The sequence below is a fragment of the Selaginella moellendorffii genome, unplaced genomic scaffold (assembly GCF_000143415.4).
Source record: "Selaginella moellendorffii unplaced genomic scaffold, v1.0 SELMOscaffold_63, whole genome shotgun sequence".
Classification (NCBI taxonomy): Eukaryota; Viridiplantae; Streptophyta; class Lycopodiopsida; order Selaginellales; family Selaginellaceae; genus Selaginella; species Selaginella moellendorffii.
The window spans coordinates 508,875-533,899 of record NW_003314324.1 but is presented as its reverse complement, the minus strand read 5'-3'; the positions used below and the strand labels follow the sequence as shown (position 1 = coordinate 533,899).

The 25,025-nt window shown below is 47.9% G+C and overlaps 11 protein-coding genes and 1 non-coding gene across 17 annotated transcripts; 7 read left to right on the top strand and 5 right to left on the bottom strand.

Moving 5' to 3' along the window:
• Positions 1–447: 447 nt before the first annotated feature.
• On the top strand, positions 448–2,321 carry LOC9644939 (protein CLP1 homolog). 2 transcript variants are annotated; one of them, XM_002984633.2, is made up of 10 exons: positions 448–642; positions 696–764; positions 818–937; positions 1,007–1,248; positions 1,312–1,450; positions 1,503–1,559; positions 1,614–1,748; positions 1,807–2,042; positions 2,096–2,140; positions 2,188–2,321. In XM_002984633.2, the coding sequence occupies exons 1-10, from the start codon at positions 448–450 to the stop codon at positions 2,270–2,272; spliced, it is 1,323 nt and encodes a 440-aa protein (XP_002984679.1). In that variant the 3' UTR covers positions 2,273–2,321. The 2 variants fall into 2 exon arrangements, with proteins under 2 accessions (XP_002984679.1, XP_024545412.1); XM_024689644.1 differs by having other exon boundaries at positions 818–1,248.
• On the top strand, positions 2,315–3,726 carry LOC112351565 (protein COFACTOR ASSEMBLY OF COMPLEX C SUBUNIT B CCB4, chloroplastic-like). 5 transcript variants are annotated; one of them, XM_024689655.1, is made up of 8 exons: positions 2,315–2,419; positions 2,475–2,642; positions 2,693–2,792; positions 2,845–2,915; positions 2,970–3,145; positions 3,202–3,404; positions 3,453–3,507; positions 3,575–3,726. In XM_024689655.1, the coding sequence occupies exons 1-8, from the start codon at positions 2,340–2,342 to the stop codon at positions 3,637–3,639; spliced, it is 918 nt and encodes a 305-aa protein (XP_024545423.1). In that variant the 5' UTR covers positions 2,315–2,339; the 3' UTR covers positions 3,640–3,726. The 5 variants fall into 5 exon arrangements, with proteins under 5 accessions (XP_024545423.1, XP_024545422.1, XP_024545425.1 ...); XM_024689654.1 differs by having other exon boundaries at positions 2,322–2,419; positions 2,470–2,642; XM_024689657.1 differs by having other exon boundaries at positions 2,365–2,642; positions 3,202–3,272; positions 3,321–3,404.
• LOC112351587 (pentatricopeptide repeat-containing protein At4g02750-like) lies at positions 3,704–5,822 on the bottom strand. Its single transcript, XM_024689696.1, has 2 exons — positions 3,873–5,822; positions 3,704–3,781 (listed from the first exon to the last, which is right to left on the bottom strand). Exons 1-2 carry the CDS (start codon positions 5,820–5,822, stop codon positions 3,704–3,706), a joined length of 2,028 nt encoding a protein of 675 aa, XP_024545464.1.
• A 60-nt stretch (positions 5,823–5,882) lies between these two features.
• Positions 5,883–6,655, top strand: LOC9644642 (protein SPA, chloroplastic). The gene is made up of 4 exons (XM_002984632.2): positions 5,883–6,055; positions 6,144–6,279; positions 6,372–6,528; positions 6,590–6,655. Exons 1-4 carry the CDS (start codon positions 5,918–5,920, stop codon positions 6,609–6,611), a joined length of 453 nt encoding a protein of 150 aa, XP_002984678.2. The 5' UTR covers positions 5,883–5,917; the 3' UTR covers positions 6,612–6,655.
• Positions 6,656–6,665: 10 nt separating this feature from the next.
• Positions 6,666–8,117, top strand: LOC112351563. The gene is made up of 6 exons (XM_024689649.1): positions 6,666–6,935; positions 6,991–7,328; positions 7,376–7,462; positions 7,514–7,621; positions 7,672–7,929; positions 7,984–8,117. The coding sequence occupies exons 1-6, from the start codon at positions 6,692–6,694 to the stop codon at positions 8,047–8,049; spliced, it is 1,101 nt and encodes a 366-aa protein (XP_024545417.1). The 5' UTR covers positions 6,666–6,691; the 3' UTR covers positions 8,050–8,117.
• LOC112351557 (pentatricopeptide repeat-containing protein At4g02750-like) lies at positions 8,060–10,526 on the top strand. The gene has a single exon (XM_024689638.1). It carries the CDS (start codon positions 8,127–8,129, stop codon positions 9,903–9,905), a length of 1,779 nt encoding a protein of 592 aa, XP_024545406.1. The 5' UTR covers positions 8,060–8,126; the 3' UTR covers positions 9,906–10,526.
• Positions 9,915–11,411, bottom strand: LOC9644938 (RING-H2 finger protein ATL67). The gene is made up of 2 exons (XM_002984539.2): positions 10,794–11,411; positions 9,915–10,199 (listed from the first exon to the last, which is right to left on the bottom strand). Exons 1-2 carry the CDS (start codon positions 11,409–11,411, stop codon positions 9,915–9,917), a joined length of 903 nt encoding a protein of 300 aa, XP_002984585.2.
• Positions 11,412–12,149: 738 nt separating this feature from the next.
• LOC112351586 (pentatricopeptide repeat-containing protein At4g02750-like) lies at positions 12,150–14,210 on the bottom strand. The gene has a single exon (XM_024689695.1). It carries the CDS (start codon positions 14,208–14,210, stop codon positions 12,150–12,152), a length of 2,061 nt encoding a protein of 686 aa, XP_024545463.1.
• Positions 14,211–14,296: 86 nt separating this feature from the next.
• TRNAN-GUU lies at positions 14,297–14,370 on the bottom strand. Its single transcript has one exon. It is a non-coding gene; the product is annotated as a tRNA-Asn (tRNA).
• Positions 14,371–14,488: 118 nt separating this feature from the next.
• LOC9644937 (probable 1-deoxy-D-xylulose-5-phosphate synthase, chloroplastic) lies at positions 14,489–17,474 on the top strand. Its single transcript, XM_002984631.2, has 10 exons — positions 14,489–14,757; positions 14,858–14,995; positions 15,051–15,215; positions 15,280–15,430; positions 15,496–15,767; positions 15,820–16,093; positions 16,150–16,457; positions 16,515–16,796; positions 16,854–17,138; positions 17,212–17,474. The coding sequence occupies exons 1-10, from the start codon at positions 14,596–14,598 to the stop codon at positions 17,362–17,364; spliced, it is 2,190 nt and encodes a 729-aa protein (XP_002984677.2). The 5' UTR covers positions 14,489–14,595; the 3' UTR covers positions 17,365–17,474.
• Positions 17,475–17,618: 144 nt separating this feature from the next.
• Positions 17,619–19,765, top strand: LOC112351561 (calnexin homolog). The gene is made up of 6 exons (XM_024689642.1): positions 17,619–17,738; positions 17,799–17,868; positions 17,932–19,046; positions 19,115–19,186; positions 19,254–19,385; positions 19,446–19,765. The coding sequence occupies exons 1-6, from the start codon at positions 17,673–17,675 to the stop codon at positions 19,584–19,586; spliced, it is 1,596 nt and encodes a 531-aa protein (XP_024545410.1). The 5' UTR covers positions 17,619–17,672; the 3' UTR covers positions 19,587–19,765.
• A 1,402-nt stretch (positions 19,766–21,167) lies between these two features.
• LOC112351585 (pentatricopeptide repeat-containing protein At2g35030, mitochondrial-like) lies at positions 21,168–21,944 on the bottom strand. Its single transcript, XM_024689694.1, has one exon. The coding sequence runs from the start codon at positions 21,942–21,944 to the stop codon at positions 21,168–21,170; it is 777 nt and encodes a 258-aa protein (XP_024545462.1).
• Positions 21,945–25,025: the final 3,081 nt, after the last annotated feature.

The window sequence follows — 25,025 nt, the reverse complement described above, 5'->3', positions numbered from 1 at the left end:
TTTAAATATATTCTAGATACATTCAGGTTTGCTTAAGCAAACTAAAACCACTAATCATCACTTATTAAATTTTATTATATTATTAATATGTTTTAAATTGCTACACAGCACAAAAAAATATTTTTGCTAGTTGTTTAGAAATTTAGTACATTGATATGATTTGCTTGAGTAGTTAGCTAGGCATACTAGCTTGGATGGTTAGAACTATGAATTTACCCAATAAACCCCTGATAGCTGGAGCTTGCACAGTTATGTATATTCTATGAAGAAAAATTTCTAGATTTGCTAAAGAGAGTCAAAAAGAGTTGCTGCAAAGACCCCATTGCTTGATGGTTCCACCTCTGCATTAGTATCTTGTTGAAATTGGTAGCACGTTAACTGCCCAACTTTTCCCGCCATAGCCCAAGTTGAGGAGCCCTAAATTTTGAAAAGCTTAGGGTTCTAGTGATGTCTTCCGATGGCAATCTCGCGCCTGGCGATGCGGTGCGGAGATTTGAGCTCCGCAAGGAGAGCGAGCTGCGCGTCGAGGTAGGCGTCGATGGGCCGCTCAGGATGCAGCTCGTGGCTGGCACGGCGGAGATTTTCGGCACCGAGCTCCCTCCACAGTACTGGCTCACTTTCTCTCCCTCACAAAAATTTGCTGTGAGTTTCTCGTCTATTCTTCTTTCAGTAAGTAAGGAGGGATGTTTGAGCAGGTTTTTACGTGGGGTGGTGCGCTTCTGGAGCTCGATGGCGTATCAGAGGTTGCCTATGTCGCTGATGAGGTAAATTAATCTCTATTTCTTCTTCTATAGTGCTGATTTTTTTTTTCTTTCAGACACCGATGGTGAGCTACGTCAATGTTCATGCGGTGCTTGAAAACAGGCGCAGGAGAGCTCGCGAAGCAGCAATTTCTCTTCACAACGCTCCAGGCGAGATTCCAAATCCACTCACGCAGGTAAGAAGCAAGAACTTTTCTTCTTCTTCGTTCTTTTCCGAATACGTTTTAGCAATCGGAAACAAACAGGGACCGAGAGTGATGGTTGTCGGCCCGACTGATTCTGGAAAGAGCAGTCTTACAAAGATGCTCCTTGGCTGGGCTGCTCGTCAGCAATGGAAACCAATGTACGTCGACCTCGATATTGGTCAAGGATCTATCACGCTCTCGGGAGCAATCGCTGCAACTCCCGTCGAGACGCCTGTTGATCCCGTGGAAGGGATAATTCTGGATGTCCCTCTTGTTTACTTTTATGGTCACACCACTCCCAGGTACTTTGAAGTTTTTTCAGTTGCAAATGGTGTGAGCACCGACAAGCTACTTTTCTCGTCCAGCATAAACACTGAATTGTATAAAATTCTGGTGAAAGAACTCGCGCATCAACTGGATCTACAGTTTGCATCGAACATAGCAACTCGCTCTTCTGGAATGGTTATCAACACCATGGGCTGGGTCGATGGTGTTGGTTATGAGGTTGTGTTTTCATCCTCAAAGAGCTATGACTGAGTTTTTCCTTTCTATTCAGCTGCTTCTACATTCCATCGAGGCATTAAATGCTAATGTCATTTTGGTTTTGGGCCAGGTACGATGATCTAGTTCATGCTTTATTGTCATTGTGACACTCCTCTTTTTGCAGGAGAAAGTGTACAGTATGCTGCATGATTATTTGAGATTAAAGCCTGGCGTAGATGTTGTCAAGCTTCAAAAGTCCGGTGGTGTGGTGGCTCGCAACCAGAAGTACAGGCAGCAAAGTCGTTTCACGCGAACAAAGGTTTTATTTATTTTTCCTCCTCCTTGGAAACGGATTACTTGTTTTTTTGGTTTTGCAGAACTACTTCTATGGTCGATGGAATGAACTATCACCTCATGCCTCCGTTGTGAACTTTCAAGACATCCAAGTCGTCCGCATTGGTGGCGGGCCTCAGGCTCCTCGTTCCGCTCTTCCCATCGGTGCCGAGCCTACCGCGGATCCTACCAGAGTTGTCCCTGTTAGCATTAACCGAGACCTTGTCCACGCAGTACTTGGAGTTTCCTACAGCAAAGATCCAGATCAAGTCCTTGCATGGTATGATCGTGTTTTTGTTTGTGAATCAATTGCTCACCGGTGTTTGCTTGCAGTAACGTTGCCGGATTTGTCTACGTCACTGAAGTAGATCTTAACAGGTAAAGCTCTTCTTCTTATTTCAATTTTTGCTTACTTTTTCTTACAGGAAGAAACTTACGTATGTTGCTCCCTGCCCTGGGCCTCTTCCAAGCAATATACTTATTGCAGGATCCTTGCTATGGGTGGAGTGAATTTCTAGACACCGGTTATGCTTAATAGAACTAAGATAGGGTTCTCCAATTGAGATGGCCATGGCAAATGCAGTGTTCTTCGTTCGTAGCAAATGTGGTTCTCTATCTCGCTTTGCTGTTTCCAGAACGCCGTTCAGAAACTCTCAGGTGAGCTTCTTATTTGTTTTTCTATTGTTCTTCATGACTTTATGTTCCAGACCAGGTGTTCTTTCCAAAAACGAGGCGGTGGCTTTGAAACTAGCGAGGATTGGTTTTCCAGAAACTTGGCATTCGTGCGAGCCGTACCTGTGACGATTGGAGTTGGCTCGTTTGGATTCGTATTCTTGAATCGAACACTTTCTGGTGTTCCTCTCGTCGCAGATGCAAGCAGGTAAGACGTTACTTGTCTTCTAAAGCTCTGAGAAATGTCCTGGACAACAGTTCTCAATCGAGGGCGGATGTTTTAGTGGTTGCCCTGGCTGCTACTGTGCTTCTCGCTGGACTCGTCTGGAGCTCTATTCAACCAAGACGCTTCAAGCCTGTAAGAAGTCATTCCACTGCAAAAGAGTGTTTCATCATCTATGTCCTTTCAGGTAGAGTTGGAAGGAGTACAATGCATGAGGGTGTATTTATCGTCTGAAGAAGCGAAAGCGGAGCTTGTATGGTACATTTTTGTTTCTTCGCGATTTGTTTCTTGACTAGCGAGTGCGTTTGGCAGGGCCTGGGAGACAATGAGCAAGACTACTTGCTGCAAGTCTTTTGTTGTGTTATATAAGATGCGATGCGTCTTTCAAGCGGGAATAGCTGCGGATCAGGAAGGTGACGCCTACAAAATCGATGGGCTCAGTGTCATGAGAGGAACTTTATGCACGGCTGCTCTAGCCAGTGGTAAACGTGAGTTTCAGATGCGAAACTGTGTCATTCGTTTTTCTCACCAAAGTTTTGACTAGAATCATATTTGGCCAACCTTTCTTTGTACCCGGGTCGCTATGAACTCCCTTTCCTGCCTCAAAACACCCAGGTACGCAACTTTTCTAGCAGGCGATTGAAATGCAGCACTTGGTTTCAGTCTGTCATAATCCAACCTTTGGGAGACTCTGGTGTTTTGATACTGGCGGGCGATACTATCCGAGGCTTCTCTCCTCTCGACCAGGTAGAAAAACAATCGATGCATTTTTTACTCTCAGTGTTTGCTGTACAGATCTGGATCACTACACTTGGCCAGAAGCTAGATGCTACACTCGAAACCCTTCAAAGTCAGTGAGATAAGTGTTTTCTTGTTTCACTCGAACTGGATGTTCTTCAACATCAGAAGCGCTGCAGCGTTTTTAGGATTCAACTTGGAGAGATTCTTGGCCGCTGTTTTAGCACGCTCTACGTCACAATGAGTCCTGCACGATGCAAGGAGGCTCCCCCAGGCACTCGCAACAGGCTCAAACGGCATGTTTTCGATCAAGTCCTCAGCCTTCTCGAGTTCTCCCAAGCGACCAAGTATGTCAACCATGGAGCAGTAGTGCTCGCTGCCAGCCACTATGTCACGGTCATACAGCATCGAAACGAAGTACTTGCAGCTTTCCTCGAGCAAACCAAGGTGCCTACAAGCCACCAACGCGCTCGTCACCGACACCTCGGTCACTCGGAGGCCTTCGTTCTCGACCCTCTTGAACAGCTCGATCGCTTGTCTTCCATCGCCCAAGTGCGCGCAAGCCGAGATAGCCGCACTCCAGGTAGCAATCTCCTTCTCCGGTACCATCTCAAACGTTCTTCTCACTTTTTCCAGCTTTCCATTGCGAGCATAAGCGGCCAGCAACGCGTTCCAAACTGTGGAGCTCCACTCCGGCATCTCAGAGAAGAGCTTCTCGGCTTCCAAGAGCTCCATGTTTTGAGCGTGAGCCGACAGCATGCTCGTCCAGGTGACTATATCCTTTTTGGGCATGGCATCAAAGACTTGTCTTGTGAGCTCTGTATAACCATTCTGGGCATATGCTTGCAGCAAAACATTACCCAGTGTGATGCTCCACACTGGAAGCTTGTCCATCAAACTCTTGGCCTCCTCCAAATGGCCTCTGGAGCAATAAGCTTGGATCATAGCCGTCCAAGTCACTAAGTTCCTCTGTGGCATCGAGTTAAACACGTCTATTGCCGACTCCAAATCTCCATACTGAGCGTAAACGGTGATCATGGTCGTCCAGGCGACAACGTCCCAGAACGGCATTCTCTCAAACGTTCGTACGGCGGCCTCGAGATCGTTGTTCTGCGCGTAAGCTTGGATCATAGAAGTGAAAGAGACAATGTCCTTGTCTCGCATTGTGTCGTGAAACAAGCTCCTGGCGTTCTCTAAGGATCCATTAAGTCCGTACGCTTGGATCATCGCGTTCCAGCTGACCACATTGTGCTCGGGCATAAACTCATACACGCGCCTGGCGCATTCCGTACGCCCAGCTTGGGCATATGCCGCCAGCAGCACTGTCCACGTCACTATGTCCCTCTGAGGCATCATAGAAACAAAGCCCTCGGCGGAGTCAAACTCGCCAGAGTTACCATAGAGAATTACCATTGAGTTCCAAGAAGTTAGGCTCCATCGCGGCATTTCGTGAAATACCTTATGCGCTCCAACAAAATGCCCATTGTGGGCATAAGCCAGTAATAGCGAATTCCACACTGCCATGTCTTCCTTTGGCATTCTATCATACAGGTAACGAATTCCATCCCAGTTTTGGTAATGGCCGCTACTTTGAATCAGGGCCGTCCACGTCACAGAATCCCATCCGGGCATCTGCCTAAACAAACTAAAAGCTATACCAAAAAGCCCAGCTTGGGCAAATGCCCATACCAAAGTGTTCCACGACACAATATCTGGCAAGGGCATTCGATCAAACAGTTCTTTAGCTTTAGTGAAATCTCCAGCTTGTAGATATCCCGATAGTATAGTATTCCACGAGATTGAGTTTGCAAATTCTAGATTTTCAAACAAGAACTGAGCTTTATGCAAATGCCCATGTTGGGCATATGCTAAGATTAAAGTGTTCCACGAAACAACGTTCCATTCGGGCATTGTCTCAAAGATGGTCTGAGCTTTGGTAAGTTGCTGGTTTTGGGCATATGCTTGTAAGATCGAATTCCAAGAGACGACGTTCTTCTCGGGCATCCGATCAAAAAGGTTCTTCGATTCTGTGAGTTTTCCCTCCTGGGCATACGAGGCGATCATGGAATTCCAGGTGAGAACATCGGTTTGCGGGGCTCTCTCGAAGAGCGCTCGCGCCGAATCTATATGCCGGTTGCGGGCATACGCCTGGATGATCATGTTCCAGGAGAAGACATTGGGCTCCGGGATGGAATCAAAGACCGCGCGAGCGCCCTCCACGCTGCCGCAGCGCCCATACATGTGGATCAGGAAATTGGCCAGGAGCTTGTCGCGCCGGTGATGCTCGCTGCCGGAGATGATCGAGTGGATCCTCTTGCCGCGCTCGAGATTGTCGCAGATCTTAAGCTCCAGGCACAGCTCCTCGCGGCGATCCTTGATCGCGTCCTCGTTCTTCAGTGGCGGAGCCACAGTTTGAATTCGCTCCATATCGGACGGTCGCGAAATCGTCACGTCAGCATAAAGTATCGTGCCAATCCATAGGCCACGTGGCTGTGATCTGGCCGCCGGCGCTCAATCCGGCTATGGCGACTGTAAGCTACACTCCGGCGTCCCTCTCGCTGCCATCGTCACTAAGCAGAGCGCACAAGAAGAATATTCCTGGAAGGAATCGCCGGAGGATCCTCGCTCCCATAAGGGCGCTGGAATTGGATCAAGACACGGTAAGTTCTTCCTCTGGAATTTTCGACCCACATTTGCTCTATCTTCATCGAATCCACGGCGAAATTGGATCGATTTCTCGGCTTCCAGCTGCTGGCAGTGGGCGTGGGATTGGCAGGAATCGCTGTGGGAATTGGGATCCCGGTCTTTTACGAGACCCAAGTGAAAGGGGCCGAGAAACGAATAAACGATCAGCCATGCTTCCCTTGCAGTGGAACAGGATCACGTAAGCTTTTCGATCCATTTCTCCCTTGAATTCGCGATCACTGAGAATTCCTCTCGATCAATGGCCCTGGGTGGATGGATTCCATCGAGAAGAAACTTGCCGGTTCTGTGTAGGCAGCGGTAGCATCGCCATCGCGCTGGGATCCGGCGAGTCGGAGAAATCCAAGTGCGTGAACTGCGATGGCGCTGGATCGATCACTTGCACCACTTGCCAGGGGACTGGAATTCAACCTCGTTTCTTGGATCGAAGGTCTGCCCTCTCGATTCGTGCGAATTTGAGTGCTAAATCTATGATCTTCTCGCCATTCCAGGGAATTTAAAGACGACGACTAAAAGATTTGTCACGTCATTACAATAAAGCGCGCGAAATTTTGAAAGTGCCCCAAGATAGGGATGCTCTATTAGGGTTTAATATGCCTTACGTTCCTCCTCACAGGCGCCTCGGGGAGGCCAAGCGATCGCCCCAGGCGCTGGGCGGGCGGAGGATCACCGTTCCATTTCCGGTGATCAGGGAAGCTGCTAGCTGCATTTTACAGTTTCATGTCCTCTCCGGCGAGGCGCGCCTCGAATTCCAGGTTTTTCAAGGGGAGACCTACGCTCATCTGGATGGTAAGCAGCAGTACATTGTCACTGTTGTGGACGACGGCGATCATCCAGGTACGATCGAAGAATATCATTTGATAGCTCACTCAAAGTTCTGTTTTGGTGCCAGGAAACACCAATGGATCTCTGGCTGAGAACATTGGAATAGAGTCCCTCTCTCTGGATGTTATGACAGCGACGCGAGGCAGGGCAGGGTCGCTTGCAGCTTCGAGCGTGCACGATTCACGAGGCAAGCTCAAGATGGTTTTGCGACTTGGAACGATTGTGTTCCGAAAAGATACCCAACAGGTCCAAAGCTTCAGTCCAGGATATCTTGAGGAGGAATCCTCAAGGCTTAGGAGGACCTTCCACACAGCAATAGCGCCAGAACTTTTCCACCAGTTTGAGCACCTTGCTCTACAACAAGAGGCTGTGGAAGTCACCACTTGCGAACGCTACCACTTCAAGGTAACTACTTTCCATAGACTTGCTTGCGCTTGATCGCTTGCTCACAGGTGAAGGACATTGATCGTCCTCGTTACCTTGTCAGGTGTGTGTGCGAGCGAGCTCATGAAAGCGAGCATTCTCTAGTCTTGAAGAAGGTATTGCTCTTTCGCCAGATTTCTGGGTGATAATCATTGAAACCTGAGCAGCTCAAGCTTGATCCATTAAGGCATCTTGTGTCTGATTATCTGTGCGTAGGACGCAAAACGGACTTGCGTATCGCAGTCTACTCTGAGACGCTGCTTACCGACGTTCCAGTTAAGTCTTCCTTTGCTGTTGATCGAGAGCTAAGTTTTCCTAGAAACAGGACGAGGAGAGAGCTGCCTATGAAGCACTGGCCAGCGCTGCTGTTGTAGACGACACTGTCAAGGGCGGTTTGCGTTGGCCACTGGGTCGCGACTCCTTTGCAAAGCGCTTCAGCGTTTGCAACGTCGAGCATCGCAGAGTGACCATAATTCGAGGCAAGGAAACGCAGTGGAAGTTTATGGTCGCCAATCGCGCGGAGATGGAGGCGTCTGCTGGAAGGGTAACGTATGAGTTGAACCTTCATGCGATCGACTGGGAGGTATGTCAATGATAAACTCGGTCCAGGCTCATGAAAAATTCTTCTTTTTCGCAGGGGAACGAAGATCTGGCGTCGAGCCATCTGCGAGACCTGGTAAACTGCGCTGGAGCTTGCATCTAGCAAACGGTTTGGGTTTTTTTTATAGTTTTTGTGCTAAGTTTGTAAATACATGGAAGTTTGCGGAGTTTCATGATGCCATGAGTTATGGATCACGCAGTGTCCAACACGATGATCTCGTCTCACTGGTTCGCAAAGTGAAGTCGTGTGGAGACGCCAAAGAGCTCTCCCAGGCCAAAAGACTCCACTCTCGCATTCGCAAAGGAGGGCAGATCCACAACACGTACATCTCCAATCTCCTCATCGAGATGTACGGCAAATGCGGGAGCTTGGATCACGCCTTACGCGTGTTCGAATCCCTGCCGTCTCCCAATCTATATTCCTGGAATATCATCATCGAGGCATATGCCAGGAATGGGCATCTTGAAGAAGCAAGGGCACTGTTCCAAAAGGTACCACAAAGGGAGGTAGTAACGTGGAATGCCATACTTAAAGCATATTCGCAGACAAGGGATATAAAGAAAGTTGAGGAGATTTTCAATTGCATGCCTGAAAGGAACGTGCAGACGTGGACGACAGTGCTTTCGGCATATGCCACAACAGGGAATCTTGAGGAGTCTAGCTCCTTGTTTGCGAATATGCCTGAGAGGACACTGGTATCTTGGAACGCTCTCTTGCAGGCCTACGCACAGCACGGGCATTTGGTAGAGGCACGTCGCATGTTCGAGTCGATGCCAGAGAGAAGCGTGGTGACGTGGACAACGATGCTGGTGGCGTATGCCGAGACTGGGCATCTGCAAGAATCTCAGTGGCTCTTTGAGAGAATGGACGACCGCGATGTTGTTGCTTGGAACGCACTTTTAACTGCGAATCTCAAGAATGGCTGCTTGGATCACGCAATAGAAGTGTTCTACCGAATGCCGGAGAGAGATCTCACGTCTTGGAATTTGATGATCGCCGCTTATGCGCAGCGTGGTTACTTAAAGGATGCTTTGCGGCTGTTTAACAAGATGCCGCAGAGGAATCTGGTATCTTGGACGTGCATGGTGGAGGCATATGCTCAAAACGGAAGCTTGTCAAAAGCAGAGGAGGTTTTTGACGGCATCAAGGAGCCGGATCTTTGTGCGTGGAACACGTTAATTCAGGCATACGCTCGGCTTGGGCATATCCAAGAATGTACCACTTTGTTTGATAAGATGGTGGAGCGGGATTTAGTAACTTGGACAAGCATAGTGGGTTGCTATGCCGAGTACGGACACTTCGAGCAAGCAAAAGGCCTGTTTGATTGCATGCCACAGTACGACATTGTTTCGTGGAACACTATGATTGCGGCTTATGCCCAGCAAGGCTATGTTTCTGAAACTAAAAGTTTGTTTGATGAGCTTAGATGGAAAGACTCGGTTACATGGAATTCTATAGTCACATCGTGTGGTAAGTCTGGAATTCTTAGTGCTGCTAGCAGATGCTTCCAATCCATGCCTCTGAGAAACACGGTGTCATGGAATGCAATGATCCAAGCATATGCCCAGAATGGGCACTTTGTAATAGCTCTGGAAACGTTTGGCGAGATGCAGTGCGAGGGCTTGAGACCCGATGAGGTCTCATTCTCGAGCGTTCTCGCGGCTTGCAGCAGGCTGGGCTCCGTGGAGACAATCAAGCGATACTTCTCCGCGATGATCTTGGAGCACAACATAACGCCGGGGATCCACCACTACCACTGCGTGATGGACGCTCTTGGGCGATCGGGGCTCGTCGCAAAGGCCCAGGAACTTCTCAAAGACATGCCATTCCCAGCACAGGACGCCGGCTCCACGATCCTGCTGAGCGCTTTCAGGACTCACGGACGACCGACGAGCGCCAAGGTGGGAGGCTTTGACTCGCAAGATTCGGCCCCATATGTGCTATTGTCCAGCATATGATCGCTAGCATCAAATACTTTTACTGTGGTTCTCCTTCTGGCAAGCTTTATACATTACGACACCATCACGGGTTTTTTTTGACCATTCGCGATTACTTTCATGATCTAGCAGCAGCATTTGTCTGGGAGGGTGGCAAAATGATAGGAGGAGTCCCTGATATGAATGATAAACGGACGAGACCACAGCTTTGCGGTACAGCCAACGACGTTTTGATTCGTCCTCTGTGTGGAAAAGTCTGGGCCCCTTCAGCCCAGCAACGGTGTTCGAAAGAATGTTGATATCGAGAACTCCTACCTAGCAAACAGCAAATCGATTGGAAAATCACTGTAAAAATTGTGAGTGTGTGTTTGGTTGGGTTGGAAAAGCAAGCGGGAATCATAAAGTACAACACTTGTCGTGCCACTTGCACGCCAATAACTAATGGAATAATTTGCCACCCACGCGTGATCACAAGCTAGATTGTTCTCTCTATTATCTCTTCAGCGTTTCTGACGAGAGATTTGTAGGTTTGCGCCTATTGTGATTCACAACTGTGGCGTGATCTTTGATCCGGTGGGAGCGAGAGAAAAAGAAAGGCGTGTATATCTGGGAAAGAAAAGAAAAACAAAACTTTGGATTGCATCATTTGGTACGTGGAGAGATTCGCGTGGCACGCACTCAAGTTTGTTTTCTATAACCAATTGTTCCTCCATCACGCAAAGTATACCCAAGAACTTAGTCAAAACGAGATTTCTTTTTGAGATTTGATACGTATGTGATCCGTCAACTTTGGTCGTCTTGGAAAAAAAAATACACACACACACACACTTCCTCAAGCACCATCGAAGGAAACGCTAGTAATACAAAGCCGCGAGACCAAGCAAGCTCTTCTCTTGCATTTTAAACAACTTCCTCTCCTCGATGGTGCTCTTCTTGCGCATGATCTTGTATGGAAGAACTCGAGCTCTTGGCCACCATAGCCAGGGGTAGCAAACTCTTGCGGCAAATCGGGCACGAAGTGTGAGAGAAGAGCCACATTTCGATGCAAGCCGGATGAAACGAGTGATTGCAACCCGGCAGGAGTCGAATCGCGACGTCCTTGGAGGTGAACTCGCACAAGCAAACCGTGCACGTCTTCTCGTACTTGCTGCTCGCCAGCGCCTGGAAATCCACGAGTGCAAACTTGTTGATATCCTCCTTGTCCAATCCATCCCCGGCCTTCTTCTTGGAGCCATCGCTGCTCGTTGAGGACGAGGAATTGGGGCTAGAGCTCCGCGAAGGAGAGCACTTGCAAAGCCAGAGACGTAGAGCCAGCAGGATCATCATCGAGGAGGCGGTCACCAAAATCGCCGCGACGATGTTAAGTCCATTACTTTCACTGCTACTCACGGCTCCAGTGCTCGTAGCTCGAGTTAGAGGCATGTAGCCACCGTAAGTGAGAGTCACGGCTGGAGACTCGGCTTGCGTGTGTGTGATAGAAGCATACAGCGACGCCTCCCCCGGTACGAGCTTCATCAGCCTTGCCATATATCCTAGCAAGAAATCTCTGCTATAACCAGCATTCACGGCACCAGCCAGGGATCTCAGCGGCAGCAGCAGTGATCTTCGGATATGATCTTCTCACAGATTTCCAACCGATGAGTGATATGATCTTCTCAGATTCCAACCAATGAGTGATATGATCTTCTCACAGCTTTCCAGTCGATGAGTGATGGCTCCTTCCAGTTTCTCCAAGCTTAAGTCGATGAACTCTTCCAAGCAGCAAGTTCCAGCTTCAAAATCTCGAGGCCCTTAAATTCTTCGACCCAGCAGCTCGGAGCAGCAAAAGGGCGATTTTTCCTTGCACCTTAGCTCGCGAATTCGTCCCAGGACTCGATGACCATATCTTCTTCACGTGCGTGATCTTTTCTTTTTTCTCTTTCCCCGCTGCCTAGCACCCCCGTCCTGGCAAAGGTAGCCAGGGATCATCAAGTGTGCATGAGCCCTTTGGTGTCAGACAGCACAAGGGTAGCCTCCAAGCAGATACAGTTCTAAGTGGCCTCTGGAGATATTCCCCCCTCGCTGTGTGTAGAAATGGCGATGATTGATTCCCTTTAGCCGCAAGAAAAGTGGAGCAGCCTAGTGGAGTTTTGCGTCACAGCTCCCCTGTTCCTTTCCTTCCTGTTCTAGCTGACATCACCCTTCGATCGAACGAAAGAGTTATATAGCTCCATCGGAAGGGGTCCTTCACTAGTGACGTATAACTTCCCGAGACGAAGATCTACTCTACGTCGTCATGGTTTTCAAGCTGTCCGAGAGAAGGACGTAAGAACCGTGAGCTTGTCCTCCTTTCAAGTCGCTCAAGTGCTGCGAGAATCTGGCTGCTCGCTCTGGATCTCCGTGAACTTTGCATGCGCGCAGGAACGAGGTGCTGGACGCGACGCTGGGAGAGAACGGCATCCACCGGAGGAGATCCTCGGCCTCTCGGAGCTGTCCGGATCGTCCAAAGTTGTCGAGCAGACAGTCGAAGAGCTCTTGCCTGGGGCAGTCGAGGCCAAAGTCGGATCTAAAGCTCGAGAAGCTCGACTTGGTTCTCTCGAGGAGGCCATCGTGGTTGCACGACACCAAAACTCCCAGCAGCGTCGTCTCGTCCGGCTTGAATCCCTCCACGACCATCTCCCGAAAGAGATTCATGGAGAAGTTCCCGTTTTCTTCTCGAGCAAAAGCATGGAGCAAAGCATTCCACGACACTACGTCCTGCTCGGGCATCCTCTCAAAAACCGCCTTTGCAAGCCTCAGCTGGTTTCTCAAGACGTGGGACTGTATCGCCACCGTCCACGACACCACATTCCTTTCCGGAATCCTCCAGAAGGTCTCCACCATCTCCTCGAAAAGCCAGCACCTACAGCAAGCCGCCAGCATCGTGTTCCAGGAGGTGGTGTCTTTGTCCGGGTGAGAATCAAAAAGATGCCGTGAAAGATCTATATGCCCGAGCTGGGCATATCCATAAACCATAGCGTTTAAAGTGGTAGAGTCTCGTTCTTTCATAAGGTCGAATAAGCTCTTGGCCTCCTCCATATGCCCAGCGTGCACATAAGCCGCAATCACGATGTTGACAGCTAGAACGTCCTGGTGAGGCATTCGATCGAGCATCTCTCTCGCGACTGCCACAAATCCATTCTCAGAGTACGCCTCGATCATCGCCCCCCAGGAGATAGAATCGTACTGCGGCATTCGATCAAACAGCCCCTTTGCTCGATCCAGGCAGCTATTCTTCGCAAAGATCACAAGCATGGTCGTGTAGGAAACGAGGTTCTTCTCGGGCATTCGATCAAAGAGCTCTTTTGCTTGCTCAACCTCTCTCGTGTGAACAAAAGCTTTGAGGATCGCGGTCCACGAGACAACGTCCCTCACAGCCGCGCTTTCAAACACCACCTTTGCAGCCTCAAAGTCACCTCTATCAGCATACGCTCCGATCAGAGTGTTCCACGAGATCAAATTTCTGTGCGGCATTCGATCGAACAAATCCTTCACTTCGTTCGTGTAAAAGATCTGCGCGTACGCTGCAAGCATCGCGTTCCAGGACGAGACCTCCTTCCCAGGCATCCTCTCAAACAAGATCCTCGCGTCGTAGATATACCCATTCTGGGCGTAAGCAGTGATCATCGTGTTCCACGAAACCGAGTTCTTGATTTCCATTCTCTCAAACAACTTTCTAGCCTGATTGAATTCCCCGTGCTGATTGTAGGCATGGATCATTGTGTTCCACGATACAGCTTCTGGCTCGGGCATAGAATCGAAACACTTTCTTGCTTCAACCAGATGCCCGTTTTGGGCATATGCTGAGATCATTGCGGACCAAGCCCAGGCATTTGGATCCGGCATCTTGGCGAAGAGATTTCTAGCTTCCAAGACGTCGCCACTGTCGGCGTAGGCAGTGATCATTGTCCCCCACGAAACAGCATCGCGGACGGGCATCCGATCAAACATGGCCCTCGCGTCTCTCACATTCCCGCTCCTGGCCAGGGCCGCCACTATCAGATTCCACGAGAACTGGTTGGGCTGGCGAATGCTCTCGAAAACCCTGCGAGCGTTCTCGCCGCTGCCACACTTTCCATACATCTCCACGAGCAGATTGGCGAGGTAGCGATCGGTGGAGCAGCGGCCATTGTGGAGAATCTCTTCGTGAATGCGCCTTCCGCCTTGGAGATCCCTGGCATTGCCGCAAGCTTTGACGAGCTGTGCGTAGACCGATGGATCGAGCTCATCGTCCCACTCCTGGAACTGATGGCGCTCCCCGCAGGCCGGAGGTGGGCGCACCACGAGGAAACGAGCATTGCAAAGCATTAGGGTTTATCGGTTTGAATTCAAACATTTAAATCATTGGCGCGCAAAAAGAAAATAAAAAATTCAAATACCAAAATGTATATTCTCGCTAGAAGGAGGGCTCGAACCTCCGACCTTGTGGTTAACAGCCACACGCTCTGACCAACTGAGCTACTCCAGCATTGTTAAAATCTTTGATATATACAATGAATACATAGGATTCTTCAGAATTTGCCAAGTGTCCAACCATATCTTTGTCTTTTCAATTGGCAAATAAGAATGTGCTTAAAAGTGAGTGGCTGAGAGCATGGTGTTCCACTGACTCTTTCCGGGATCTCCATGCAATCCAACTAGGGTTTTGGCGCATCCGTGAAGGCGAGGGTTTTGGCGCATCGCGCGCGCGGCTATGGCACCCTCAGCAGCAGCTATGGCGCTAGGAGGAGCGGAATGTAGCACGAGCAGCGCCAACAGCAGCCGCCTTGTGGCCCGGCCGACGGAATCCGGATACCTACTGCCTCAAGCTCACACAAATCTCCAGCGCAGGGGCGTCAAGCCCGCTTCTGTCAAGGTACGTGATCGAAATTTCGACAGGATCTCCTCGCCGCGAGCAATGCAGGCCAAATTCTGGCCGGCTCCAAGGTCAACTCTTACTTGTGATGGATGTGTAGGCTCGGAGGTTTTTGGCTGTGGCAGCATCAGCAGCAGCGTCGACGGGGCCCGGAGGAGAGTATTTCGCGGAGAAGCCTCCCACGCCTTTGCTCGACACTGTCAACTACCCTTTGCATATGAAAAATCTTAGCACCAAGGTATGGAGATGACAAATGCTAGAAAACTACAAAACAATATTCCTCTTGTTTGCAGGATTTGCGACAATTGGCAGATGAGCTTCGATCGGACATCATCTTCACTGTTTCGAAGACCGGCGGGCATCTTGGAGCGAGTCTTGGAGTGATTGAGCTCACTGTTGCTCTTCACCATGTTTTCAACATGCCAGAAGATAAGATTCTTTGGGACGTCGGCCATCAGGTAGTTCGACTCCCGCAAGCTTCACTGTGAAAAAAAAGTCACGCTAATCCTGTGTTGGTCGTAGGCCTATCCTCACAAAATTCTTACAGGAAGAAGATCGAGAATGCACACCCTGCGGCAGACTAATGGACTTTCTGGATTTACAAAACGATCAGAGAGCGAGTATGACTCCTTTGGTGCCGGGCACAGCTCCACCAGTATATCCGCTGGCTTAGGTAGGCAACCTCTCTTCAATCACGTAGTTCGATATTGATCGATTGACAAAACTTTGATGTCACAGGCATGGCTGTGGCCCGAGATTTGATGGGAAACAAGAATCATGTGATATCCGTGATCGGTGACGGGGCAATGACGGCGGGTCAAGCTTACGAGGCCATGAACAACGCTGGTTACTTGGACTCGAATATGATCGTTATTCTAAATGATAACAAGCAAGTTTCTCTGCCAACGGCGACTTTGGACGGTCCAGCCCCACCGGTGGGAGCTTTGAGCAGCGCTCTCAGCAAATTACAGTCAAGCAGACCTCTTCGTGAACTTCGTGAAGTTGCTAAGGTACTAACGTCTAGTAATGCATACACAAGTAACGTTCGTATATATATTACAGGGAGTGACTAAACAACTTGGAGGACCAATGCATGAACTCGCAGCAAAGGTCGACGAGTATGCGCGTGGAATGATAAGTGGATCGGGGTCTACTCTTTTCGAGGAGCTGGGACTTTACTACATTGGACCTGTAGATGGCCACAGCATCGAAGACCTTGTTACAATTCTCAAGGAGGTGAAAAACACGCGAACGACGGGTCCGGTATTGATTCACATTGTCACGGAGAAGGGTCGTGGCTATCCATATGCCGAGCGTGCATCAGACAAGTACCATGGAAAGTGAATCTCCTCCAAAATACTTGAGTTTGACACTCTCCTTGTTTCTGATCAGGTGTTGTTAAATTCGATCCGGCAACTGGGAAGCAATTCAAAGGAAAGACTGCAACGCAAGCTTATACCACGTACTTTGCAGAGGCCCTGATTGCCGAAGCTGAAGTCGACAATGGGATCATTGCCATACACGCGGCTATGGGTGGAGGAACGGGCCTCAATATGTTCCAGAAACGTTTCCCAGATAGATGTTTCGACGTCGGTATTGCCGAGCAGCATGCCGTGACTTTCGCTGCGGGGCTTGCCTGCGAAGGCCTAAAGCCATTCTGTGCTATCTATTCATCCTTTCTCCAGCGAGCTTACGACCAGGTAGGAGCTCTTTCTTGCCACAGATGTTTTCTTGTTTATGATGCGGCTTTGTCTCAGGTTGTTCACGACGTTGATCTCCAAAAGCTACCCGTGAGATTTGCCATGGACAGAGCGGGTCTAGTTGGAGCCGACGGTCCGACACATTGTGGAGCATTTGACGTAACTTACATGGCTTGCCTGCCAAACATGGTGGTCATGGCGCCGTCGGACGAAGCCGAACTTTTCCATATGGTCGCCACCGCCGCTGCTATTGATGATCGTCCAAGCTGCTTTCGTTATCCCAGAGGAAATGGTATCGGGGTGGTGCTTCCACCAGGAAACAAAGGCATACCTCTCGAGGTAAGAAACCTGTCGAGTTTTTTGTTTTCCATTTTCAAAGCTATACTCCTCACACAGGTTGGCAAGGGGAGGATTCTAGTCGAAGGATCTAAAGTCGCGCTGCTGGGCTATGGAACGATGGTACAGTCGTGTCTCGCCGCTCAAGCTCTTCTAGCGAGCTGTGGACTCCCGGCCACGGTCGCAGACGCGAGGTTTTGCAAGCCACTGGACCGCGACTTGATCCGGCAGCTTGCGAGAGAACACGAGGTACTTATCACGGTGGAGGAAGGATCAATCGGAGGATTTGGCTCTCACGTAGCACAGTTCATGGCTCTGGATGGACTTCTCGACGGAACTTTGAAGGCAAATTTTTCAAGTTCTTTCTTTTGGACGTAAAGTTTGTGCTCATATCACTCTCTCTTTCGATCGATTGCAGTGGCGACCATTGGTTCTTCCCGATCGATACATCGACCATGGTTCTCCAAACGATCAAATGACCGAGGCTGGATTAACAGCAGCTCACATTGCTGCGACCGCTCTAGACATTATGGGAAGAACAAGGGACGCTCTGGAGATCATGTCCCTATAGTTTCTATCTGGAGAGATCATAGTCTGTATTTCTAAAGCTTGTATTTGTAATTGGTCCACAAACATCAATTCTAGAACGTCCTGCCAACTCACAAATATATTTTCATCGCATTTTGGAGTTGTTCCGCGAATATGCCTTCCTCCCGGAGAAAGCCACGTCAAGGCGTCCGACGTGGCGCCGTGCCATTCGCTGCTACACGCGCCAAAGGAAATCGGAGCGCTCCCATTGGCTGCCTAAACTAAAACCCAGTCACTCTTTATAGCGCATTCTTTGGAGGAGTGTTTAGGGTTTCTAGTCCCGGCGCGGTCATGGCCAAGGCGCTGCTGTTCCTCGGATTGCTGGCGATTGGGGCCGCCGCGGTAGCTGCCGATGTGGTAAGCGCGCTTGATTCTTTTTCTTTCTAGGTCTGGATTGGATCGATCGATCGAATGTAGGTGTTCTACGAGCCTTTCGATGGTTCTTGGGAGAGTCGATGGACCGTTTCTGGCCACAGCGATTATCAAGGTCTGTTCTTGATCGCGAAATTCCGTGGCTAGAAATTCTCATCGGCGCCGATTTTCTTGGCAGGCCACTGGAAGCACGAGAAGAGCGAGGGTCACGAGGATTACGGCCTTCTTGTGAGCGAGCCGGCCAAGAAGCACGGAATCGCGGCTACTCTGCCCAAATCGGTAGATCTCAAGGACGACGTCGTGGTTCTCCAGTACGATGTCCGGCTCCAGAAGGGGTTGGAGTGTGGCGGCGCCTATCTCAAGTTCCTCCTCCCGCAAGAGGCTGGATGGACGCCCGGCGATTTCAGCAACGAGTCGCCCTACTCGATCATGTTTGGGCCGGACAAATGCGGCGCCACCAACAAGGTCCACTTCATCTACAAGCACAAGGGCCCCAAATCCGACAAGCACATCGAGCATCACCTCAAGTACCCGCCATCGCCAGTGGCTGACAAGCTCTCTCACGTCTACACGGCAGTGATCTACCCGAACAACACGCTCAAGATCCTCGTCGACGGCAAGGAGGAGAAGAGCGTCGACCTCCTCTCGAGCGACTTCGAGCCGGCCGTGATCCCGCCCAAGACCATCCCCGATCCCGACGACAAGAAGCCCGAGGACTGGGACGAGCGGGCGAAGATCCCCGATCCGGAAGCGACCAAGCCCGAGGATTGGGACGAGGACGCTCCACTGGAGATCGAGGACGTGGAGGCGGTCAAGCCCGATGACTGGCTGGACAACGAGCCGGACGAGGTTGACGATCCGGAAGCTAGCAAGCCCGCGGACTGGGACGACGAGGAGGATGGCGAGTGGGAGCCCCCGAAGATCAGCAACCCAAAGTGTGAGGAAGCGTCTGGGTGTGGAGAATGGAAGAGGCCCATGAAGAGGAACCCGGACTACAAGGGGAAGTGGTATCCTCCGATGATCGACAACCCGGCTTACAAGGGGATCTGGGCTCCGAAGCAAATACCGAACCCGGAGTACTTCGAGTTGGACAGGCCGGATCTAGAGCCGATCTCGGCGATAGGGATCGAGATCTGGACGATGCAGGACGGCATTCTTTTTGACAACATCCTGGTGGCGACCGACGAGGCTGTGGCAGCAGAGTACAGGGAGACGAAATGGAAGCCCAAGTACGAGGCTGAGAAGGAGAAGCAAAAGATTGAAGAAGCGACTCCGAGTCCTGACGGCATCCAGGTACTTTTCCTTTGTCTGTCTTTTGTCGTTTTTTTTTCTTTGTGTGTGACGACCTTGAATCTTTTCAGGCAAAGATGTTTGAGTACCTGCGCAAGGTTGCCGACATCCCGGCTTTGGCGTCACAGAAGGAAAAGATTCTTGTAAGTAAAACACGCGAGCATGGGCTTTGTCTCGTGTTCTAACTTTCTTTTCGTTTGTGACACACAGGATCTTCTGGAGAAGGCCGAGAAGTTCCCAACCATTTCTTTGAGCGCCATAGCTTTGATCCCGCTCGTCGTGGTGGTCACGCTGTTTAAGATTCTATTTGGTGGCAAGAAATCGCCCCCAAAGAAGACGAAGGTACAATTATCAATAGCGTTGCGCGAGTTTTGGATTGTCACGGTTGTTTGTCTTGCGCAGGTGACCGTAGAGAAGTCCAAGAAGGAAGACATCTCCAGCCCGGACGATTCCAAGGACAAGGCGGAGGACGACGCGACAGGCAACGAGATTGAGAAGGAAGGCGAGGGCGCCCGCCAAAGGAGAACCCGACGCGAATCGTAAGAAAACAGGAGGCGAGAGAGAGCTAGAAGAATCAAAGCTTTTACTCGAGAGAAGACAAGAGAAGAGCGCTCAAAACGTTGTATTGTAAGTGGATGTTTCCCTTTTTTTTGGATTTTACTTGAATCACTATAGTACCTGAAGTACATAGAATTGCTGAATAGATTCTACGAGATTCTACTTACTAGTTCCAAAACAGTGCTAAGATCGTGCCCAGGTCAATCCTTGGCTGGAAAAAAACAAAGTTCAATACAAACAAACTGTACGTATTATTTGAGGAAGTTTTGGAATATGCATATTTACAAACATTCATATGCATGGCTATTTCTCATACAGAGTATTTAGCAGCCTCCACCGCCGCCGCCTCCTCCGCAGCCACCACCACCACCACCGCCGCCACCGCCACCACAGCCTCCGCCGCCACCAGTGCCAGCACAAGCTCCGCCACCACTGCCGGCATCCCCAATGAAGGCGCCCGTTGCTGCATACGGGCGCCTTCGCCTCTGCTTTCGCCTGTTAGAGGATTGAGAGAAACCGAAACACATCTTGGATTGCGCAAGATAAAGGTATGATCGATGTGAGGAGGCTTGCGCTTATATACTAGGCAGGAGAACATCTAATTGGCCACAAGGCCTGACCATATGGAGCAAGCAAAGCAACTTCCTTCACGCGCAATTTGACGAGATTTTATGCACGTATTCCTCAAAGATTGGATAGACAAATGCACGTTTGTAGTGTTACGTCTTGCGTTTCTTGAACACTCTGATGAAGTGTCACGACGTGGCACTGATTGCATAAACTTCTCCAGGTCCACGTGCTATCATTGCTTCCTTCGTGGCTTCCTCTGAGTCAAAGTCTCAAATTGCTTTCTAGCCTTGTATACAATATGCCCCCTTGCAAGCAATCAATCCAAAATGTGTTTCAGTTTCTTTGCATCTCCAAAAAGGCGAAAGCCAAGAAGGCGCTCCAATTTCGTGGGAGCAATGTTTAGCGGTGGCCACCATGGTGGAGGCCACAGTGGAGGCTCTGGTGGTGGTCATGGTGGAGGAGGCTGTGGCGGTGGGGGCTGTGGCGGAGGAGGTGGCGGTGGCGGAGGTGATTAAAATGACTAAGTCCTTAGATTTCACATATAGTGTGGATTTTTTGTTTGGGAGCTTGTGTAGACGTTTGCTAGTAAAGCAGTGGGGGTTGCGTCGGTTACGTCCATTACAGACCTCACTACATCGTCTCCCAGTCTAAGATTGTTATAATCCTCGTGGCTCTTGCATGCTCCGCGAAGGCACGTCCACTCGAGAGCACTGGGAACGAACGGCATGCTTAAGATTAGATCTTTGGCGTCGTGAAGGTGGCCGGCTCGGCTCAAGAGATCTACCATGCAACTGGAGTGCTGCCTTGTGGGCTCAATGGCGTGATCCACAACCATGGAAGCGAAGAAGCTCTTTCCCGCTTGAAAGCTGCCTTTGTGGCTGTTTGCGGCCAGGATGGATGCGAAGCACGATGTGTTTGGGGAATCGACGGCCTGCATTTCGTTGAAGAGATGAAAGGCCTTGCTGGCAGTGGTGCTTACTTGTGCATATGAAGCTATCATGGAGCTCCACAAGATTTGGTCTCTGTCAGGGGCTGAATCAAAAAGTTTCCTTGCGTATACAATATGGCCTTCTCGGGAAAATGCAGAAAAAACGCATTTAACATTGTGTTCCACGAAACCATATCCATTTCGGGCATCTCGTTAAAGAGTCTTAAAGCAAAGTCACAATGCCCTGATTGGGCATACGCCGAAAGAACAGAGTTCCAAGAGCACAGGTCTCGCTGCGGCATTTGATCAAAGGTGGCCTTCACAAGCTCCAAGTCTGAGGGTTGTGAGAGCAACATTATCGTACAGGAAGTAAGATCAAGCTCCGGCATTTGATAGAAAAAGCTCTTGGTTTCCTCCCCGGGGCTGTTCTTGGCAAGAACAGCGAGCATTGTTGTCCACGACGAGAGAGCTCTCTGTGGCATGGAGTCAAATATAAGCTTTGATGGTCTAGCATCACGGCAGCATCGCATCACGGTGTTGCACGAAACGAGATCTATCTCAGGCATCTCGCGGAAAATCCTCTGTGCCGAATCGACATCCTCGTTCAGTGCGTACACGCCAAGAACCGCGGTCCAGGCGACGAGGTCGTGCTGCGGCATTGCATCAAACAAAAGTTTTGCTCCGTGCAAATCTCCGCCCTGCGACAAGGCAACCAAGATTGTCGTCCATGACACAAGGTCACGAGCCTCCATAGAATCGAAAACACGTTTCGCTCCCTCTACATGCCCGTTCTGGGCGTATGCCGCAAGAATGGAATTCCAAGACACGAGATCACACTCGGGCATCCCGAAGATAATCCTTTCAGCATATTTTAGATCCCAGCTGTGTGCGTGGACTGACAGGATGGCATTCCATGAGAATTCCAAGGCTGTGTTGCGGCATCTCATCAAATGTTTTTTGGGCATTGAGAACATGCCCACTCCGGGCATATGCCAAGAGCATGGATGTCCATGCAAGGACATCCTTTTGCGGCATTTTGTCAAAGATCTCTTTTGCATGTTTAAGATGGGAGTTTTGGGCATAAGCTCGTAATGTGAAAGCCCGTGAAAAGGAGTCTTTGTGTTTGATGGTATCAAAGATTTGGCGTGCCTCTTGTGGGCTTCTATATTTGCCAAACATCTCCATGAGCTTGTTGCTGAGTCAGCAAGTGGATGATTCCTTTTAAGATTCAGGTAAATCTCTCTTGCTTCATAAAGGCTTTTGCAGGATTGAATAAAATGAATGCTAGAGTTTCTGTTCATAGTCTAACCTAAAACATTGAACTGAGGATTGTGATAATATTAAAAACTCAATTTATTGCACATATCAACCATTAAATGATAGAATAAATTAAACTATACTAAAAGGTGTTTTAAGAAAGTTTATAAATTATAAATACAAGATTAATCTAATGAATAACATAGAATATCCTAGAATATCAAAGCATATATCACTCATTTCTGTGGTTGGCTATTTATTTTTAAGGAAAACCAATCATTTTTATGAATTCTTCCAATCAAAGCATGGAAGCTCTAAGCTACATTATTTGTTAAAGATTCTACCGTATCAGCTTTTTCCTTTTTGATGTCTGCTTTTTAAAGATCTACTATGTATCATGTGGACCTTTATTCATTTGTGCTTGATATATTTCTTTCATCTGATGCCCAAGTTATAGTAGTCCTTTATCATATTGATGATATGTATAAGAATGCCAAACATGAAAAACTGTACTAACAATCAGTTGCGTAGACTCATATATTTTATAAGGATAGATTGTAAATGTATCCAAGGATTTCACTAATTCAGGTAGTTCTTGAATATGAGCACAAGATTTGCATAATATGACCTAGTCTATTCTATTCTTTCTTAGTTTTTGTATAGATTATTTTAAGTATTATTCCTAAAAGTTATTGCCACAAATTTTGATTATAATCTATCTTACACTTTACTTACTTAGTCTTCTAGCTCTAAATTCCTCATGAGATATAGCCATTAACATGACTAAGTCATGGGATTTGTTGAAATTGGTGTAACACTTTTTTTTTACTCTAATTGGCTTCTTTCCCTCATTCTTGGAGATCTTGGTGATTAATTCTTTCAAAAATTAAATACATCCTCATGATCTGGGCTGTATTAGTGGCATGGTAGTCCCCATTGGTTAGATTAATTAATAAATCTACAAATAAGTTAAAAGTTGGAACTCTAGCCCTATCTAATATAATGTTTTAGTAGCTTGGTGGGAATAAAGCAAAAATCCAAAGCTTTGTAGTCCAAAAATCAAAGGAACGCAAAAGTTTAATTTCTTTAAGTGATGGTAGGCTAGAACATCATGATAATCTTATTTCTGCAGCCATATCAAACATCTAAGTGACACTAAATTAGTGGTAGCTCAAGCAAATATAATTACGCCATGTCTCTAATATTTTAAAATCCAAAAAGAAAAGAGGAGATGCAAATGTTGGAAGGAGTCTTGTATTACATACACACATTTCCTTTTTTTCATTTTTTATTAAGTTGTGAGTACATAGAATATGGAAATGGAATACAGAAATGTGCATATTAATTAGCCCAAAAACCCTAATTTATATATAGAAGCGAGTGGTTTGGATTGAAATTAATTTGACAGCTATCAAAATCCCACTATATTAATATTAGTATATGACATTGTAACCGTACACTTGAACCTCACATCATCCCCTCTTAGAATAATAGAAGACAGTCAAGGTTCTCTAATGGACGAGTTGTGATTTGGAAGAACATTAAGAGGAGGCATCAGTGGATCTATAAGTGGTGCCAATTATTCTTGATCCCTTTGTACGAAGTGTTTTAACTATTGCACATATACAATTTCTAAAGGATCGACCTATTTATTGAACCTCATAAACTTGCAATTCAACTTGCTACAACACTTAATATAATCCTTTTCACTAAACAAGAAGGCCTTTAAACAAACCATATTTTGTAAGATTGGGAAAATGGACTAACACTAAGTCATCCACTTTGTACTCTATATATAGATAATGGTGGAAATTATAACATTGTTGTTGTCCCACTTGTATATGGCCCAAGTGTTCAACAAACTCTACTCAGACTAGTGGAAGAATGCTTGTCAAATACTAATCCCAAAACTTAACATCAACAACTTGTGGTAATTGCGAATGCAAACTTAATTCTATTGGTAATATCAGATTATGACCATATAGACATTTATATGGTGAAACATCAATATAACTCTACACCCATATGACATACATATACCGAAAAGATGGCAAATAACCATTTTAATTTAAATGCTAAAAGTTCACGTACTTCGCAATCACCCCTTTGAATGTCCAAATAAATTGTTCTACCAAACCATTTGACTATGGATGATATAGCACTTGTGAAGGTATGGCATATCCCAAACTAAGATATTAAGACGTGAAATGCCTTAGGCATAAATATAGGACCATTATCCAAAAGAATTCATTTTGGATAGGAATATTAGAACACTACTCAATTGAAGAGAAAGTATCTAACAGCAGTTGCAGATGCATTAGCAAGAGCTCTAACTTCCACCTAACAAATCAAGTAATCAAAAGCAATAATAATATACTCATTGCTAGTAGTTGACTATGGAAAAGGCCCTATTATATCAAACGCCACTAAGTCAAATGGATAGGAATTTAAAATTGACTCCAACCATCCTTTCATAGCACGAGAGGGAGTATTATGAGCTTGGCACTAAATGCAATTCACATACTAAATAATATTATATTGCATCTCCGGCCAATAAAAGTACCTGTTTAGCTTCCCAGTCACATGACAATGTCCCATATACTCCCATAGAATAGGAGAATTATGGTAGGTAAGGAGAAAATATGGAATAAAAATCGAAAGCACCATCA